This window comes from Neopelma chrysocephalum, unplaced genomic scaffold (assembly GCF_003984885.1).
Source record: "Neopelma chrysocephalum unplaced genomic scaffold, ASM398488v2 Primary Assembly neopelma1_68b, whole genome shotgun sequence".
NCBI classification, from domain to species: domain Eukaryota; kingdom Metazoa; phylum Chordata; class Aves; order Passeriformes; family Pipridae; genus Neopelma; species Neopelma chrysocephalum.
In genome coordinates, this window is record NW_020897728.1 from 1,506,310 (window position 1) to 1,524,786 (window position 18,477).

General features: G+C 48.1%; 1 protein-coding gene across 3 annotated transcripts; it reads right to left on the reverse strand.

The window, feature by feature from the left end:
- Nucleotides 1-524: 524 nt before the first annotated feature.
- Nucleotides 525-18,194, reverse strand: KATNB1 (katanin regulatory subunit B1). Of its 3 annotated transcripts, XM_027685256.1 has the most exons (20): nucleotides 18,074-18,191; nucleotides 17,844-18,001; nucleotides 14,527-14,657; nucleotides 12,688-12,805; nucleotides 10,853-10,953; nucleotides 10,298-10,339; nucleotides 9,551-9,634; nucleotides 8,472-8,587; nucleotides 7,914-7,985; nucleotides 7,518-7,668; nucleotides 6,899-7,086; nucleotides 6,654-6,787; nucleotides 5,843-5,890; nucleotides 5,596-5,672; nucleotides 4,815-4,934; nucleotides 3,948-4,097; nucleotides 3,541-3,617; nucleotides 3,072-3,146; nucleotides 2,282-2,398; nucleotides 525-1,700 (listed from the first exon to the last, which is right to left on the reverse strand). In XM_027685256.1, exons 2-20 carry the CDS (start codon nucleotides 17,881-17,883, stop codon nucleotides 1,568-1,570), a joined length of 1,974 nt encoding a protein of 657 aa, XP_027541057.1. In that variant the 5' UTR covers nucleotides 17,884-18,001; nucleotides 18,074-18,191; the 3' UTR covers nucleotides 525-1,567. The 3 variants fall into 3 exon arrangements, with proteins under 3 accessions (XP_027541057.1, XP_027541058.1, XP_027541056.1); XM_027685257.1 differs by having other exon boundaries at nucleotides 6,654-6,784; nucleotides 17,844-18,194; XM_027685255.1 differs by having other exon boundaries at nucleotides 17,844-18,192.
- Nucleotides 18,195-18,477: the final 283 nt, after the last annotated feature.

Consider the following 18,477-nt stretch of genomic DNA (forward strand, 5'->3'; position numbering starts at 1 on the left):
GGGTGGGTGCTCCTTCCCTCGCTCCCAGCATCTCCCCTAGGGCTGGAAAAGCCCATCGCATCCCTCCCCTTGCCCCTGGGCCAGCCTGGCTGTGCAGACCCCCCCTGATTGCAGCCATTGGGCTCCCATAATTAGCAGGAGAGCGAGTGGTTAAACCCTAAGTCAGCCCCAATGCTGCCATGTCCTGCTCCACCTCGTGCTTCTCCCAGCTGAGATCTGCTGGAAGCTCAGCAGGGAGGGAGATCTGCTTGGGGCCAGGGAGAAGGACAAACCCCAAATGATGACATTGCTCCTTGGGCTGGGAACAACCCAGCAGAGTGAAACCACCCCCGGGATTTCCACAAGCCACCCGGCAAGTGCTGGCTCTCCCGTTGCTCACCACAGCCTCCCAGCAGGAAGGGCAAGAATGGTCAGCTTTCCCCTGGGACACGCAGGGAACAGGGCCCTGCTTTTCCTGGGTGCTCCCAGTCAGGAGCTGTGCCAAGGTAAACAGGACTTCAAGAGATTCAGGCATTTAACACGACTTTAAAAAAAAAAAATTACAAATATTTTAATAAAATTCATTTAAGTTACAGATTCCTGGAGAACAGGCTCCAGTGTATAAAATGGGAGACAGGCTGGGAAGAGCAGGGAAGCACCAAGAGGAACCTCTTTCCCCAGAGGAAAGAAGAAAGAGGGACAGAAAGGTTCTGACAGACATTTATTGGGGGAAAAAAACCAAAAAACGAACCTCTAAGAGTGGTCCAGTGGATGTAGAAAGACATTAATCAGTCCATGTCCCTCTGTTTCTCCACCCTCCCAAATCCTCACCCCCAAAGGCAAACACATACGACAAGTCCTGCTTAAGTCACATATTCTCACAGGTCCAGGAAAACCTCAGATCACAGCACAGTCTGAAGATATTAATCTCCTGCATCCCTGGGTGCCAGCAGGGATGTTTGAGAAGCCAAGAGACAGCTTCCTCTTGGTTCAGGTCCTTGAGACCGCACCAGCACGGTGGCACGGTGTCCTTGCCCATGTTGGATGAAGCCAAAGGAGCCGATCCCTCATGGCAGCTGACGTTCCCTCTGTATGGAAAGGGCACTCCACCCCACAGCAGGCGTTTGTGGGGCGGTCTCTGCAGTCCTCAGCACGCTGCACAGCGACAGTGGGGCCAGCCAGCCCCGGCCCATGGGGCCAAGCGACAAGAATGGACAGCACAGGCGGGAAGGAGGGGTGACAGCAGGCTGGGAGCCGTCCTGCCACGGAACGGCCAACACACAGAGCAGCCAGAGCTTGATGCTGAGATGAACAGCTGAAATGAAGCAGCTTCCCTACAGGTCTTTGCGGGGCCCTCAACCCGCCAGGGCCCCCTCACACAGCACACGTCTCTCCACTCAGGTCCTCCATCCAGCCCGTAAGGCACCGGGGCTGGGTGGGCGACCAGCCAGCCAGATTCCACTTCCCTACCATTCCGGAGGGGGGGCAGGGGGAAAAGATGGACACATGGAGAGACCTGAAATCCAGCCAGACCACGAGCAGAGGGAAGCTTGGCCACCTGTATTTGCACGTGAGGAAGTGGTGGCTGTTACTCCAGGACAGCCATGAGGAGAAGCAGTTCCCGAAAGGCACTTCCATGGCGGCCACTGAGCCCAGACTTGTTCTTGACGACATTGCTGATGTTTTTCAGCTGCTTGTAGCACAGCTTGCATTTGTGGAGCCTGCAAAAAAACAGCAGCAGACACAGCATAAAACCTCAGCTGCCTAAGAGATGTGCCTGTTCCTGCAGTGCCAGAAAGGCAATTCAAGCAGGAGAGAAAAGCCCCGCAAATGGCCTGGAAAAAGCTGAAATCTGAGCAGAGCTCTGCAGACAAACACCAGGCATTCAGCCCATGTCCTGATGAGACAGGGGAATGGCATCCACATAAGGGCTCTTTCACTCCCCTTTCCCCTTTGGCAGTACAGACCAGGGAGGAAGGAGGTGCTGCTTTCTGAAGGCCAATTCTCAAAGCAGAGCTATCCTGTGAATGAACTGGAAACCCAGGGCCTGGCTGCCAACTCATGTGAAGCAGAGGGTGAAGACACAGGGTGGTTTAACTCCCAACACTTTAAGTGTGACTCAATGCACAGTGACAATGGGAAAAGCAGTCTCTTGGCCTTTTTGTCAGAGCAGAAGGGTTTGGTGTTTGCAGACAAAGGGAAGGCATGCCCAGTCTGGTATCAGAGCCTCCATGGTGAGGACAAAGCTCACCCAAGAGAAAGGCTGGTTCCAACAGGGAGCAAGCGGAAGCGTGTGCCTCACCTTTCCTCTCTGCTGATGTCCACTCCAACAGAAGGTGGTGCAGCAAGGATGTCTGTGATGAGTGGCAGGAATCTCTGGAGAATGAGTTTGAGGGATGTGCAGCCAGTCTGCACATAACTGAAAAACAGAGCATTGGGTCCCCTTTGAATTTCTTCCTGTCCTCCCCGCACACAGCCCTCAAACAAGTCCCCCTCCACCACCTGTAACCAGGGAAGAAGAGCAATGGCCAATACATCTTGGTTTCAAGGCTTTGACAAAGCAAGCCTGTTCCAAAGGTCCTGGCACATACCCTGCCAAGTGGGACCTCTTTGCTGAAGGGCAAAGATGTCCTGCCAAGGGACTCTGGCAGGAGCCTCTCTCCCAGAAGAAGGAAGAACAGAAACTTCATCTTAAGAAAGAGACTGAATTTTTTTGCCCCCTAACAACGAGTCTCCAGGGCTGTTGCAGGACTTCATTCCCTTGTCCCAAGCTGGCAGCTTCACTCCCATCAGTGAGCAAAGCCCATTTGTTTTACACTGATGTGATCCCTCCTGGCTGCCAGAGCTGTCTTCAATCCAACACACCTACACCAAATCCCACTATCCTGCTCTTCCTGCCCATGCATACTTTCCATATCTTTTCCCACACACACCTGGCAACTCCATGGCTATTTTCCAGGCATCATATCAGCATTATACTGTACCTGTTGTGATTTCTCAGGACGTTCTTTCAGGTACAAAATGCCCAGTGGAGCTCCCTTACCACTATCTACACCCTGTCCCCCAAGCACACCATGTTCTTGGGGCCTCACCTTTCATATTTACTTTGGAGTAGTTTTTCTATCTGAGGCAGGACTATAGTACACAAATCCAGCTTCCAGAGAGACCTGAAAAGAAAAGGACACATCCTGAGACTGGAGACTGAAGCTTTACAAAGCTGAGTCGACACAAATAACACTTTATAGCAAAATGCCCAGGCAGCAACACTCAAGTTCACTGAGCAAGTTCACTGACTCCCCCTCGTGAGAGAAAGTGGCAGGTTCTGACATATTTCATTGACTCTCAGCACAATCACTTTATGAAGCCCCAAGACTTTGATTTTCCTTGGCCCCAAATAACTCCAGCAGGTACTGGCACTGCAGGCTTGAAAATGTGACTACTGGCACATGCATTTCATGCTGCCACAGCCCACTAGACACGAGGCAGGTCCAAGGCAGTGCTCCCAACTCCCAGCCAGATGGCTCTCAGCTATCCCAGGGGCTGCCCTCACCCAGGACTCACGCTTTTTGGTTGACAATATTCAAGAGGTCCACAACAACAGACAGGTCGTTGATTGCCACTGCAGAGTCCAGAGAGTTCTGAGAGAGAAGGAGAAGAAAAAGTCTTCTATTGCAAAGCTCAAACTGGTTGGGCTAATGCAAATTAGTATCAAGTGCTGCTTTTCCAAAACAAGGTAGAGGAAATGTGAAGTTGGCTAGGGAAAAGAACTCTCTCAGTGGCAAAGTTTTCTCCACCTTTCTTTGTGACTGTTCAGCCTCAGGTGGGACGCAGAGGCACTTTGTGGTGCACCCCTGGGGACAAAACCTGTGAGACCCTGTGTTTTTTGTGAGGCAGAATCAGCCCCAGACAAGCAAACAGAGCTGCTCAGCTGCTCCCCTCAGGAGCCTCAGGTATCTCCACATCCTTGCCTTGATGTCACTGGTGCTCCATACAGCCCGCACGGTGTCCAGATTCTTGTGGCGGCTGGTGAGCACCACACACATGGTCTCGTGGCCCTTCCTGATCTGGGACATGGCTTCCTCATCCACAAGCTCGGTCTGGCTTTGGTTTTTCACAGCCTGGAAGTACAGACACCAATAACAGAGCAGCGTGGCACAGAAGGGTGGGAGCTTTCTCTGGCCTTTGAATGGAAATGCCCAATTTGTTCTGACCTCAGTTACTTCTTTTCTGCTTTTTCTACTGTGTCAATCACAAACACATTTGAAGCTTTGGAAAAACTCTCAAAAAAAGGTGAATTTAAAGTAAGTTTCCAAACCCACCATGTTTTAATGAAGAACTTCGTTCACATAAACCCTATTTTTTATGTGAAACATTAATCTGGAATCAGCAGATTTTATTACAAAGTATAAATCTTACACAATTTATTAGACTCTCAATTTGATTCCTGCCCATGCCGTGCTGGAACCACATTTAGAGTTTGGGATCATCAGGATGCTCTGGTCTTTCTCCTTTTCTAGGACAAGGGAATACCCTTCCCAAGAGAGACCAAGAAGCCTCCAAGATGCAAGAGGCAGAGATTCCTGTAAAATTATTATGTCCATGTAATGGTAGACACCAGTTTTCTAAACAAATCACTGCCTAGTATGTGGAGTTGTTCAGTGACTGTCTCACCCTTTCCTTTCTGCTTTGGTAACATGTTGTTTGTGAGCAGGGCTCAACGCTGCTGTGTTCACACCACCCTGCTGCCAATCACAATGGGGGCACCTCAGAGAACCCCCTTCCTGATGCCACCCAACACAGACATCGGCTGGAAACCATCATCCAGAGACACTTACTGGTAGGAAGTCAGAGGCCTTCAGGCCAATGGGCTCATTCCTGGCTGCAGGAATCACCGATGGCTCTGTTCTGGCCGAAGAAGTTGAGGAGGCTATCGGTGGCCTCTGGACTGGATCAGGCTGAAGGAGAAATTGGGATGAAAGCTCTAGCAGCAACAGTCTGGCCCTACTCTGATGACCTTTATTTCTAACCTGCTTTCCTCTCACAGCAGGGTCCTAAGGCAGAAGCAGTCTCCAGTTTGCTAGCATAGTTTAAGAGGCAATAAAGTATCTCTCAGGTACACACCAAGATGTAATTAAGGTTTGTAAAGAACATGGTGATGCCCTAGCAGAGGTGCCAAGTGCTGTTACTGTTATGATGATCTGAAATTAGGGCAATGGGCTGTGGCCAGCCTGAAGGCTAAGAGAGAATTCTAAAGAAGCCAGTATAATGGATACTGGCCCATCAGCTGCTCACAATTTTGGCAACAAAACACCCTCAATTCAAGCACTTGCAGAAACCTGGTGCTTGGTTCTCTTCAGAGTGCCCCAGTTTTGAGATGCAAGGAGAAACACCACTGCAAGAGCAAACAGTGAACAAAGACAACAGACCTATCCCCTGTCAGAGGCCTGGCCTTGATTCCACTGCTCAGGGATGACACTCGGCAGGACAAAGCCTGGAGCTGCCCTTTACTGCCCCTCAGTAACAAATCAGCCTGAGTAGAAATCATAAAGTCTCAAGCACTCGCACATCGTTCACAGAGGGAGCACAAACAGTCACCACAGATCACCCAGTACATACAAGCTCCTGCTTTGGCAGCGAGGTCTGGACATCCACAGCTTGGCTGGGCTTCACTGCTTCCTTTGCAGCTACAGGCTCTACCAAGATGAAAAGGAGTGGGAAACAGACACTGAGTGTTCCTCTCAAGGGTTGAGAGCAAAGGTTCTGTATAGCTAGACTACAAGGAGCTGTTTCTGCAGACATGCAGCTCTCCCTCTCCTGAGGGCCATTAACCCCATTCCCACCAAGGGGTCATTTCCATACTCACCATCCTCAGGAGGGGCTGGAAAGGGCTCATTTCGAGGAGGAGTTCGGCCTACAGAATAAAATTAAAAAAAATAAACAAATGAAGGAGCATCCAAGGCTACAGATTAGTGATTAAGTCAACCTTGGAGCTGAGAGATCTCCAGCAACTCCACACATGAGGGTAATCAGTGGTACAACAAGCAGAGTTATCTCTTTTGGACCTTGACACTATTGTTGAGTTTAGCCAAAGGCTTTCAGCCTTCATGGATGGAAGGGACAAAACTGACTCTGTGGTTCATTGCTGCTGTAGAGATGTCACAACAAATGATATTAGAAAAAAGTCAGCTCCTGTTAAATTGACTTATATAAGTAAATAAAAACAGTGGCTATGAATTCCTTAGAAAGGGCATTGCACAATGTCTCCTAAACATCAATGTCTGCTTTAACAAAATCTTTTGCCTTTCATCTTTAATGAAGGCTGCTGACCTTATACATAACAAAATTTTAAGCTAATAAAATTCCCGTAACACCCCAATCAGGACAGGAAGGCAACACGTTTACAAGGGAGCTCTGGATTCTGAGCCAGGCTTTAACCAGACACCACTGCACCCTAGTAAAGGTACCACCTTCCAGCCATTCACCAACATGATCTGTGGTTCAGTGTCCAAAGAGAATATTAAAGAATATTAAAGAATAATAAAGTTTTCTAAATTCTCCAGTTGCAGGTGAAGTTTTTGTTATAGTGAGCCAAAGTTCAGATCTACTGAACCATCTTAGCGTCTTCAGCTCAAATCCAAACACAACTCAAAAGCACAATAAACCCAGGTACTGACAGATGGCATTCTTGGGCTGGAAGATCTCTTTGTAATCCTCCTGGTTCTTGATCTCAGCCTTTGATTCCTTCTCATCCCGGTCATCTTCACTGCTAGGACTGTGCCTCTCACTCTCTGAGTTGTGCTTTACTCTGCTGTGGAAAAAGAGATGATGTCAGGGGAAGCCACGTTGTCAGAGAGACAACTGAGTTCCTGGTACATTTCCTTAGCACCTGGAAGTTCAACAAGCCAGCAGCCTCCCTTACCTCTGTGGCTTGGTGCAGCTCGTTGAGGGCCTGTCGTAGATGCGGCGAAGGGAGGACCCTGTGGGGGTAGGTGGCACAAGAGGCTGGTCGTCCCTGATCAGCCCGTGAGGAACAGAATCTGACTTTGGGACTCTGCTGAGATCCACAACGAAGGAAGAGACTGTGCTTTGTGCAAAGGAAACTCCTATCTGCAGAGGCAAGAGACCAAGGTGATTCACCAGGGAGCAGGGTGCACACCAGCCTTTTTGAGAACAGGCAGGATGGAGTGACCATGAGCAACCATGCCTGGGGATTGCTCAGTTCAGTGCTTTGGCTTTTTCAACTTGAAGTTGCCAACGATTTATGAAAGGCTTGGGTAAAACTTTTGCCAAGCATAGCTTCTAAATACTGGTCAAACCAAGCCCCAGCTCTTTCCTCCAGAAGCCAAAGAGAGACAAAGTGGAGCTAAGGCTGCTGAAAGCAAAAGCCCACAACATTTGTCTAAGGGCTGGGCACACTGCAAGCCCTGGCCACTTACAGTCTGATCCAAGCTTAAAGGTCAGAAGGCCTGCAAGAAGGCAGGAGGATCTTATCTTGTATCTCCCAGCTGCCTCCCCCAGCCTCAGGAGCAGTGGCTTACCAGCTGGTTGTTGCTGATAGATAAGTCAGCTACTTTTCCCCAGTTCACCAAGACCACATCAAAACAGCGCTCTGGCTCCCAGCCGTACACACGCAGCGAATCCTGGAAGCCACTGTACAAGCAGCAGCCATCTGGGTTGAAGAGCACACACCTGGGAGGAAAGTGGGTGGAGAATCAGGCACAGCATTCCCACCTTACTCATTCCCTGTGGGCCCCTGACTGCACTGAACACCTCCCACTCCATTTGTAACAACGAACCTTCTGATCTGGTGTTCACCTGGACAACCTGGTGGGCCTGTGCAACTCTCCCCAGTAAGTTTCCTCTCTCCGAGGAAATCCTCTCTTCACCCCCACTTTAGTCACTGCCTGGCACACTTGAGTAGGAATTGAATGTACCTGACAGGAGTAGCCTCCTCTTCGATACAGCTCACAACTTGAAACTTCTCCAAGTCCCAGAACCGAACAGTCCTGTACACACAACAGAACAAAGTTGCTCATCCCTCTAGAAATCACTGTAGGATCCAGGATTTAACAAAACACTAATAGCTAGAATGACTTCCAGTGTTGTGCATAAATGGTGACCCTACACAGGCAAGTCTAGCTAGGATCTGTGAATCCAGACAGAGATGTTTAGAGCCTCTAGACATGGATGGGCATTTAGAGCTGACCCAGAGCTAAGAAAATACCCTGTTAACAAAGCAGGGCTGCCTGCTGTTCACACAGGATGTCAGCTGGATTAGTGAGATGCTTGAGGCTACGCATTGGTTCCTAGTGTGGCAGAAGGTGCCATCAATTTGGATGAGAAGCCAAAATCCCCATGTTCTGCCCAGCACAGATGGGGTGTCCTGCTGGTTAGAGTTGTGTGACATTCCTATTTCCCACGTTCCTGCAAGGAAGGGCAACAAGAAAGAGAACAGACATACATTTCCCTTCTTTCTCCCTCCCCCTATGTACCTGTCAGAGCTGCCAGAAGCCAAAAGGTATTCATTGGGATGGAATTCAACAACATTTACTGGGCCAGTGTGTCCTGTAAACTCAAACATTAACTTCCCAGCAGTCAGATCCCACAGCTGAAAGGAGGAAAGAACAGAAGGACACTTGAAGAGATTTAATGTTAGAAATTTCCAACACACTCGGGATTTCCTTGTACTGGCAACTTTCTAATCCTTCCCCCCTCCAAGAACAAACTCAAGTCTGTCAAAGAAAGCAACGATCAGGGAAAAAGTAGTATCCCAGTCATTTAAGGCAGCATTTTTGGGTTGTTTTGACGTTATCTTTTAAATTTTCCATGTAATTTGTCCCCCAGAAGTTTCTGGTTTATATTTAGAGACTGAGATAAAATACAGCAGTTCCACCTGTCCCCACAAACTATATCTCAAAAGTAAAAATCCAAAAGGTCTGACTCCCTTAGCAACTCCTTCTTTCAGTGCTCTAGTCTCCACTTAAAAATCCAGTGAAATGACTGATCAGTTCATTTCACGTGAAACCGAAAATAAAATCAGTCCTTCATCTGCATTCCCTCATAGTCCACATGAGACAACACTGAGACAACTCTGCTTCAGTCAATACTTTTCTGAACTCCTTCTCTTGCTCTGCTCAGCCCTGGCAGCAATTTTCAGGCTGGTAATCACGTGCAATGTGTATGATAACACACCCCTACTGAATTAACCAAGCAGAGCCAGAAATTGGTGTGATGAAGCAACATGCTGTAGATAACTCATTCTGTAAGGTTTACTGAGAGAACCAAGGCCACTGTTCAGGTATCAAAACTCTACCACCACCAAAACTTGAACTTTCATGCTCACAGTGCCAACATGTCTATTAGGTAAGTGCATTTCAACACATGAAGCAATTTTCTGGGGGCTACTGGACAGGATGCCCATGAACAGACTGGTCCTTGCAAAGCCACAGGGCTCAGGCAGCTGCCTAATGAACTAAAGGCATTTATGAGTGAGTGCTGGTAATGCCTGATGAAAAGATCCCAGCATTCCCACATGCCACGAGCACATAAGGAGGGTGTCACAATAAATTACCTTTACAGTGTGATCATCAGCAGCAGAGGCCACCCACTTCCCATCAGGGCTAAAGCGAAGACATCGAACTGCTTCTGTGTGACCCTGAAACGAGCAAAACAAACAGTATTCTGGCTTTTGTCTTTCAATCCTATATAATATAATAAACCAAAATCAATTAAGTGTTTTACAGAGTCCACAGCTTGCAGAACACTACACTGAAGACACTAACCCATCCACACTAAATGAGTGTGATCTCTCTCATCTAGACATTTCTGCCATCTGTTTAAGTATGGTAAATACAGATCTGGCTTCGTTAATAAGAATCAATTTTAAATTACACAGACTTACACATGGTCAGACAGAAGTGCTGTGACCCTAAGTCTCTGGTTTCTAAACTAATTAATATGCACCAAATTCTTTGGGTAGAAAAAGGCCTCGAGAACAGAACCATGTCAGTGCAGTGGGGACTTGCATGGTAATACCAGTCACCGTAAAAAGAAACCCTCATGGATGCTCTCCATCCCCCATGAAGCCATTCACTCTATAGCTCATGATATCCATTGACATTCCATAATATCCATTTCCTATTCCCATACAGCTCACGGAGACCTGCTGAGCTTTGCCAGGCCACTTCACAAATCATGCAGATCTTATTCTCATGCTGGAAAACTAGGAAGTTATTTGTACATAATCACTTTAAGGTTTGCTCACAAGTCCTCAACAGAAAGCTTTCTCCCCTCTTTGCCTGAAAATAACGCATTTTACCTTGAATGTGAAGATACAGCCTTTTCTTCTTACATCCCAGAGCTACAGGGAAGAAAAGCAAACAAATGATATGTTTGAAGCAGTATGTAGGGAGCCCAAGGGTCCTGCCAGAACAAGAGTTCTCCCTGTCACCAAGCTAACAGACACTGCAGAATGAAGGGGCTGCTGAACTCCTCTTTGCCTCAGGGATGTTTTCTGACCTAAATCCCCAAGCAAGAATCACTCTTCTAAAGTATTTCACGCTACAGCAGCTCAATTCTGACAGTCAAATACCAGCCTGATGAAACAGATACAACCCACAGCAACCAGGACACCTGTGCTTGCTGACACCAGGTCTTGGCTGGCACCTTACTCAGAGCCACATTCCACACCAGAAGAGTCACACTCATGAGCTACTGCTGTGAAAACACACGCAGGGATTTCACAAGCACTCGCAAACACACCTGCCCACACACGGAAATGACGATGGGCAGCATCTACCAACACTTCTGGCACTGTTCAAAACAAAGATACTGCAAGTAAAGAGGGGAATCTCTAGTGGAAGCTGGGTTTTACCTTAATATTGGTATCCAAAGAGCCAGATGCCACAAAGCTTCCAAAAGGATGGAAATGAAGGCTGCAGATATTCGCTTTGTGACCCGGTAAGGTACGAAGAACTGGGAAAAGGAGAGGCAGAGTAGGGAGAAGGAATAGGGAGCAAATATTTAGTAGCTCATTTCCCCCAGACAGCATTCAGAAGTGTAGCCATCCTATCCTCACCATTAATCACATGCTAATATAACACACATTAGACATGCTATATATTGTTTTTTCCTCCAGATACATTATTTTATGGAAACGCTTCTGACTTTACCCTTGCAATGCAAAGAAACAGCAACAGAGGGCCCATGTTCAGTGATCCTAATGAAAGTCCTGTCCTTACATGTGGAAACTCTGGAGTGAACTCCAAAGGTCTCCATTCTGAAAATGAGGCAGCTGGCAGGCTGCTGTGGCATTTTTCCACTTGATACACAGCAGCAAAATGGGCTGGGGAAGGAACAATTTTAGCCAGGAAGTGAAAGGGACATTTGACTGCCTGCAGCACTAACCTTGCAGTGCTATCAGACAGACCCTTTCCTGGGACTCTGCACCCCATCCAGGCACCATCTCACAGGTTCAAATATTCACCCTGGACTCCTTCAATTGTCCCTTGCAAGAAGCATCCAAAAGACCAGGAATGGTCACTTAGGAAGCAGGAGACAAAGAAACGATCAGTGTTTCAGGAAGTCATCAAGTAACAGCCCTTGTAATTCTGGAAACCAGAAGAGACCAGTAGAACTGGTAGATCATATCTCTGCAAGGAGAGACGAATGCAGAACTCAACTGTGAGGAAGAAAAATTGCTCAGATAATAACAAGGGCAATCCCTCTCCATCATCTGGTGATTCCCCTGGCAGAAATTAGCTCTTGAGTCAGAGCTGGAGTGGTCATTTGCACAGACACTGGCTCATAGGTCTCCTAATAAATTCAGCCAGATCAGCTACTCTCCACTGGTAATGCCAAACTATTCCATAACTGAACTGATTCTAACTGTCTGAATGACAAAAGTGCTTTTCATTATTGATGCCATCTGTGGTTTGCCTTCTTAGCTCAGCCAGTGTAAGCCTATTTTCATTGCACATTCCCTCTATGAACAAGTAGCAACCTATAAGAAATACTCATTTGGTATTCCTGCTGGAATGCACTCGGGTGATTTATGACAGCTTTGCAAATTCAGTCTTGGACTTGAGGAAAATGCAATAAATAAAACATGACCCAACCTTTAAAGGCCTTTAAAGGATCAGAGTTCAATGAGTTCATAGCTTTTAAGATTTATTAAAAATTAGGTCTTTGTCTATTTCATGCAAGAGCAGGAGAGGAGAAAAATTGCTTGAGCTAAAAAGAAAAGTTAGAACCTAAGAACAAGAACAAGAGGTCAGCGAGTAAGAGAATTCTGGACTTAAGTGGAACTTAATACACTTAAAACTTCCAATCTGGTTTTGGATCCTTTTATTAAGGTTTATTTTAAGCTGAGACTGAATACAAATTCTATACACCTAGTTATCTGTACATGCAAGGAAAAGGATCTGGAATGTAGATTTCAATACACTCAGGTCAAAACCATAGAAACTAGTTCCTCAGATCAGTGTCCCCAGTACATGTTCAAATTTCTGCTTGAGCATGAATACACAGCTCTACAGTCTCAGTAGAATGGCACAAAAGCCCTCTGAGAGGGCTGCAAATGAAGATGAAAGCAATGCCAGGCTCCTGCTCCTTCTTAAGTCAGGAACCTTCTGGGTCAGCACAGATACTAAGCATAAGGGTTCTCCAAAACGTGTGCATTAACAGAAGTGGAAACTCATGGACACGTACCTTTGGCAGCTTCCAGATCCCAAACTCGAATGGACCCTGACCGGGACCCTGCAACAATGAGCTTCTCATTTGGATTGACCTGTAGGCTCTCAATGGGGGTTGTGTGGCCTGTCAAGCTCTGCAGAGAGAACCATTAGTCACAGTCAACAGCTGCTGACACAGCCCTGTATGAACCATGGCATTGTTCATCCTCGATGGGGTAACTCTCTTGGTCCTTTCTCCTCAGCAGCCACCAGGATGGCAGAGCACCCTAAAGCCCATCACTGCACATAGCATGGCACACCCACCTTCCACGTTATCCCACTTTCTGGAGCACACTGACTAATTTTGAAAGGATGCATCAACAGAGACACAGGTAGTTAAACATTAGGTGTGGACGCCCAGACAAGGTTGACACATTCTTACATCATAAAAACTGTGCTGTGCAAGCACAATGGCACCATGTTTTCTCTAAATGGGTCATGTAAGTGTCATGAACTGGTTACAAAATCAAAGCAAGAGCAAAAGCAGGGCTACTTCAGGGCCTTCACATAAGGAAGGAGCCATACATTGCTGCCAGCAATGAGTGTCCCAGTGATAACATGGTCCCAATACTGAAGTATTGACTTGAGGCATAAGGCAGTAATTCACATGTATGTATTCCTTTCATCCTTGAGCACCTGAAAGCTTACAAATTACATATTACATCACTATTTTGAAAAGGTCTGTATTTAAGTAAAACACAAGGATATTTAGAACTAACTTCAGGAAACCAATACCACCATTACAGACTTTTTGCTTGCCAATTAAGCAATATTCTCTGCTTTACTCCATCCTCAAATATGTCTTTTTAAATAGCTATGCCAGCTCTGTGCCTCCCACACATACAGAGGCTGGGAATGCCAGCTGGAAGCTGCCTGTTCTACTGGGGCTGTCTTAGGATTCCGTGTGCAATTGAAACCCTCTACATATTCTACAGGCAACTGCCTCTGCTTAGTGAGAATCACAGCTCAAACTTAACCTGGGTTGCAATTTTACTTCTCCTTCTTTCCCAGCATGGAAACATCAGGCATCATAAACACCAAAGATGAATTTCAGAGGACAAAACACACAGAATGGAAAAATAAAGCAGACACATTCTCCTTTTAGCCTTTTTGATCCTACTTTCCTGAGTTCTCCCTCACAAGGTTTGCACTGGCTAGAGCAATGCCTTCAACACCACAACATTATTGTGCTGTTAATTAAACAAATGACAAGGGACATGTGCTAAAGGTGGTTTTCCATAACACCCACTCAAGAAAAAAAAAACAAAACAATTCAGGACAGACATCTGTTAAATATATTTATGGCACACTTTAGTGATCACTGCTGGGTAACCTTACTCTTGCTAACATGCTTGCCCAGCATTCCTCCTCCCCAGCCTACAGCAAACTATTGTGACAACCTTTGTGCTGGCAGTCAGGGACCGTGGGACAGGTGGGAATGCATCCTGCTGGGGATGTCTCCTGCTATGACTCCAAACTCCAGGGTATAAAACTGGCCCCTGTAGCCTGCATTATAAAACTAGCTGATCTTATACAAAACTCTTCCTTTAATTATCTGTAGCCTGGTAACATATAAAGCACAGTATTCATTATCTGAGCAAGCACTGGCCCAGCTCAAGCACCCAGCCATCCCAAATCTCTCTGGAGCAGGGGCCTCACCAGGCACCCAGTTCTGTCCTTATCTTTAGCTAGAATCTGGTCACCCAGCTTTGTGTTGGTAAACTATTCACCAGTCCCACAGGCTACAGCCCAACAATCTTTCCCCTCATTCCCCACCCTCCAAACCTCAAAAAGCTGACAACAGGCCTGTTCTTACCATGATGCAGTTGGGCTTGCTAACTGACCATATGTTGACCCGACAGTCATCTCCTCCAGTGGCCAGCATCCGGCCTGAACCTTTTCCCAGGACTACTGAGGACACATTGCTGCTGTGGGCCACGATCTCTTCTGCACAAAACAAAGCCAACAGTTATTACAGACTACTATAACAATTTTCATCCCATTCCTCCAAAAGCACTAAAAAATATTCTTCCTCCAGAAACTTTAGAGTTTTCTACAGACAACCTGCAGCAGCCCACTGTTCAGATAAGAAGTCACACTATTATCTTGCTTGAAACATTCTCTCTCGGCTCTGCCTGCTGCACTTAAGACATTTGCTGACCAAAGCTTCACGACTCCAGTGCTCACATGGCTTACAAAAAGCATCTTCTCTCACTTGCAGCAGCTCAGGAGCTTTTAAAGATTTGCTCAAGTGAAGCACGCTGAGCACAGAAGGTGCCTTACCTGCAATAATGCACAGCAGCCAGAGTCACCTAGTGGAAGGCTCTCTAATCCTGTTCTAGAAAGCAGCAGCAGCAGACAGTCTAATCTGAGAGGAACTGGCAGATGAGCAGTGGTACAGTTTGCTACCCTACCCAGAAAAAAAGTTGGACTCAGCAGCGGGGAGAGGTGGAGCTCCCTTCCCTGAGCTTTGGCAGAGGCTTTGCTACATACCCACTAATACAGGCAAAACTGAGCACTGCAGAGCATGAAACTGTGACAAAGGAGGGTGAGTGTCCATCCAAAAGGGCAGAAAAGAACAAACCTCATTAATGCTACATGTCTGTTAAAAAACTGGGGGATAAGAGGAAGCTCTGACACTGCAGCAACAGAACTCTATGGAAACATCATCATAAAGAAACCAATTTGGGGCAAAAGAGAAGCTGAATGAGCATCTTTGCTTAGACATCTCCTTTGCACGGTGGATTTTTAACTCCACTCAAATTCTTGGCAGGGGCTTTTGGCAGATGCACTTGCATGTCCAATAGTCATGAAAGTTGTCCGTAAAAAGGTTCAGGAGCATCGATTCAGCTTTCATTCAGATTGTTTGGATGGGAGGAGCAATTTGAACATTTTACACGCCACATTAATCCAAAAGGATATCAGACAGCTGCAATAATAATTACAGGTACTTTGATCTCAAACTCTCAGAGCGCTTTTTTGAAAGCAAAACGGCGTAACTTTCAACTGGGCTGGAGAAACACCTTTCAAATTACAAAGGTAACCAGACCACAAATTACATGTGAAGGGCAAATCTGAAAATATGCTTGTCTTGTGTTGAAAGACCAAACTTCCACATGACAATGGTAAAACAAAGTGTTCTTAAAACATGGACTAGAAGGCAACCAACAGTACAATTAGCATTAATAGACAACTCACTAGTTAAAATTGAAAGGACAGCTGCAGAGCATTGCTGCTGAAATGAGTGTGTCAGCAACTCTGCTTTTTCCTTCCTCTTGATTTCATTCTTAATATTATATTGTAACTTTATAAGCTTTGGGGAAGCATCCAACCCTTTGTTCATAAAAGCCAGGTGATAATCAGGAGTCTGCCTTGGCCAGAGAGGTTGATCCGCTTCCCCATAAATCTCCTTAAACCCACAAACGTTTTTGTTTCATTTCTTGTCATCAGCTATCACCCACCAGCCCAGTAACACTGAACTCCTAATTAGCATTGCTGAAACATTCCTAACACTCAGAATGCTTCTTGCTCTAAGGAGGATGCTAAGATGGGGCAGAGTCTGGCAAAAACAAAGATCAAGAACTTCTGCCCACTTAGGGAACGGAGATAGATGGACTTCCAGCTTTTCCTATGACTGGAGTTTCAGGCATGGGAAGATAACACAGTAAACTGGCTTTCTGCTCAAAAAGATACAAAATTGCTAAATCAATTATGTCAGACCCCTTCATGTGTTACCAGTCAAGGATACTGTATTTCTGCTGGCCAATTTCTATACCGCACATCAAAGATCTACAGCAAATGACCACATTCCACTGCTTCTAAGCATTCCTCGAAAGCTCCCGTGAAATAACTCACCAGTGACCAGCGAAGCAGACAGAGACTGGTAGTCAGCAACTGCCTACTGCTCCTTCAGAGGAAGAATGGACATAAAAGCAGCAGATTCTTACTGTCTCTTACAAAGCAATTTCAAGAGAGACGCACAGGCCCTGAAAACTCATTCCTGCTGCAGCGAAGAGCTCAGTGAACCTTCTGTAACCAGTGAGCAGCAATGAAGGACAACCCCAAATGGGCTGAGTTTGGGGCTTCCTCTCTGACACTGAGGGGATTCCCTGCCACGACCTGGGCTCTGAAGGTGGCTTTCCATTGAATCACAGGATACCCTGAGCTAGAAGGCACTCACAAGGATCATTGAGTCCAACTCCTGGCCCTGCACAGGACAGCCCCAACAATCCCACCATGTGCCCAAGAGTGTTGTCCAAACGCTCCTTGAGCTCTGTCAGGGTTGGTGCTGTGACTTCCCTGGGGAGACTGTTCAGTGCCCGACCACCCTACGAGTGAAGAACCTTTTCCTAATATTCAACCTAAACCTCCTCTGGCACAGCTCCAGCTGTTCCCTCGGGTCCTGTCACTGGTCACAGAGAGCAGAGATCGGAGCTGCCCCTCCACTGCTCCTCGTGAAGAAGCTGCAGCCCACGGTGAGCTCTGCCCTGTCTCCTCTTCTCCAGGCTGAACAAGCCAAGAAGACCTCAGCCAGTCCTTGTACAGCTTCCCTCTAGACCCTTCACCATCTTTGGATGCTCCCTAAAAGCTTTATATCCTTCTTATACTGTGGTGCCCAAATCTGCCCCCAGGACTCGAGGTGAGGCTGCACCAGCACAGAGCATAGCAGAACAATCCCCTCCCTTGACCTGCTGGTGATGCTGGGCCTGATGTGCCCCAGGACACACTGGTGGCAAATATCCAACCCTTGGGGCTACCAGGGCACACTGGTGGCTCATATCCAACTTGCCATCGACCAGGACCCTCAGGTCCCTTTCCGCAGGGCTGTTCTCCAGCCTCTCCTCCCCCAGTCTGTCTGTACATCCAAGGCTGCCTCGAGACAGGTGCCCCATCCCTCACTGTTGTTCTTGTACCACATGGGAGTCACGCGGGGCCAGCCGGGCATTTGGGCTAGCAGCAACCAGAAAAAGATACAGGCCGTGAGTGACCCTTTGGTGACAAGGCTGCGCTATTTCCCGTGCCGCTATGTTTTCAAACGGGGCTTCCAGGAGTTAAAAATCCCAGTCGGCAACGTTCGTCCCACACCCAGGGCAGGGACGAGCTGGCTCCTACCACCCCCCGCCCCGCACTCACGCAGCTTCCACGCCGTCTTCGTGGTGACGGCCACGGCCATGGCTCACAGCGGCGCCTCTGGGGCGGGCACGGCTGCAGCGCCCTCCTCCTCCCGGCGAGGCTCCGCTCCGATGGCGCGTCCTATGGCCGGTCCGTGCACCGGGGCTGCCCCGGCCGCCCTGCGGGCACACACAAACGCGGTCACGGCGAGACCCTCCCGAGCGGCGGTGCGGCGGAGGGCGAGGCCTCACCGCTGATGAACATCACGGGGCGGGAGCGCTCCTCGGGCCGCCGTGGGGGATCGCCTGGACGCTGGTGGCGGCGGGGCCCGGCGGCACCGCACTGGGACCGGCACCGGGACCCCCCCGCCTACAACCGGCCCTTCACAACAACCCCGCGCCGCGCCGGGCGGTTGCCCGGGTTGCGCGCGCCGCTTGGCCAATAGGAAGCGAGGGCGGGGCGGTTGCCATAGCGACGGTGCAGCGGCGTCCACTCGCAACGCGACTTCTTGGGGGAGCCCTTCGGGCGCGGCCAATGAGGAGGCGGCGTGCTGAATGGGCGCCGCCATCTTGCGGAGCCGCCCTGAGGGGCGGGGGCCGGGTTGTGGTCGGGCGGGGTCGCGGCGCTTCCTCGGCCGCTCCTCCGCGAAATAGGA

What these genes read in the sequence shown, in the direction of transcription:
- KATNB1 (XM_027685255.1), bottom strand. Translation starts at nt 17,883, where the DNA reads ATGGCCGTGGCCGTCACCACGAAGACGGCGTGGAAGCTGC. An exon ending in GGATCTGGAAGCTGCCAAAG is followed by an intron (nt 10,954 to 12,687) that starts GTACGTGTCCAT and finishes TCCTTTTCCCAG; the next exon opens with TTCTTCGTACCTTACCGGGT. An exon ending in GACATCAGCAGAGAGGAAAG is followed by an intron (nt 1,701 to 2,281) that starts GTGAGGCACACG and finishes GTTTTTTTGCAG; the next exon opens with GCTCCACAAATGCAAGCTGT.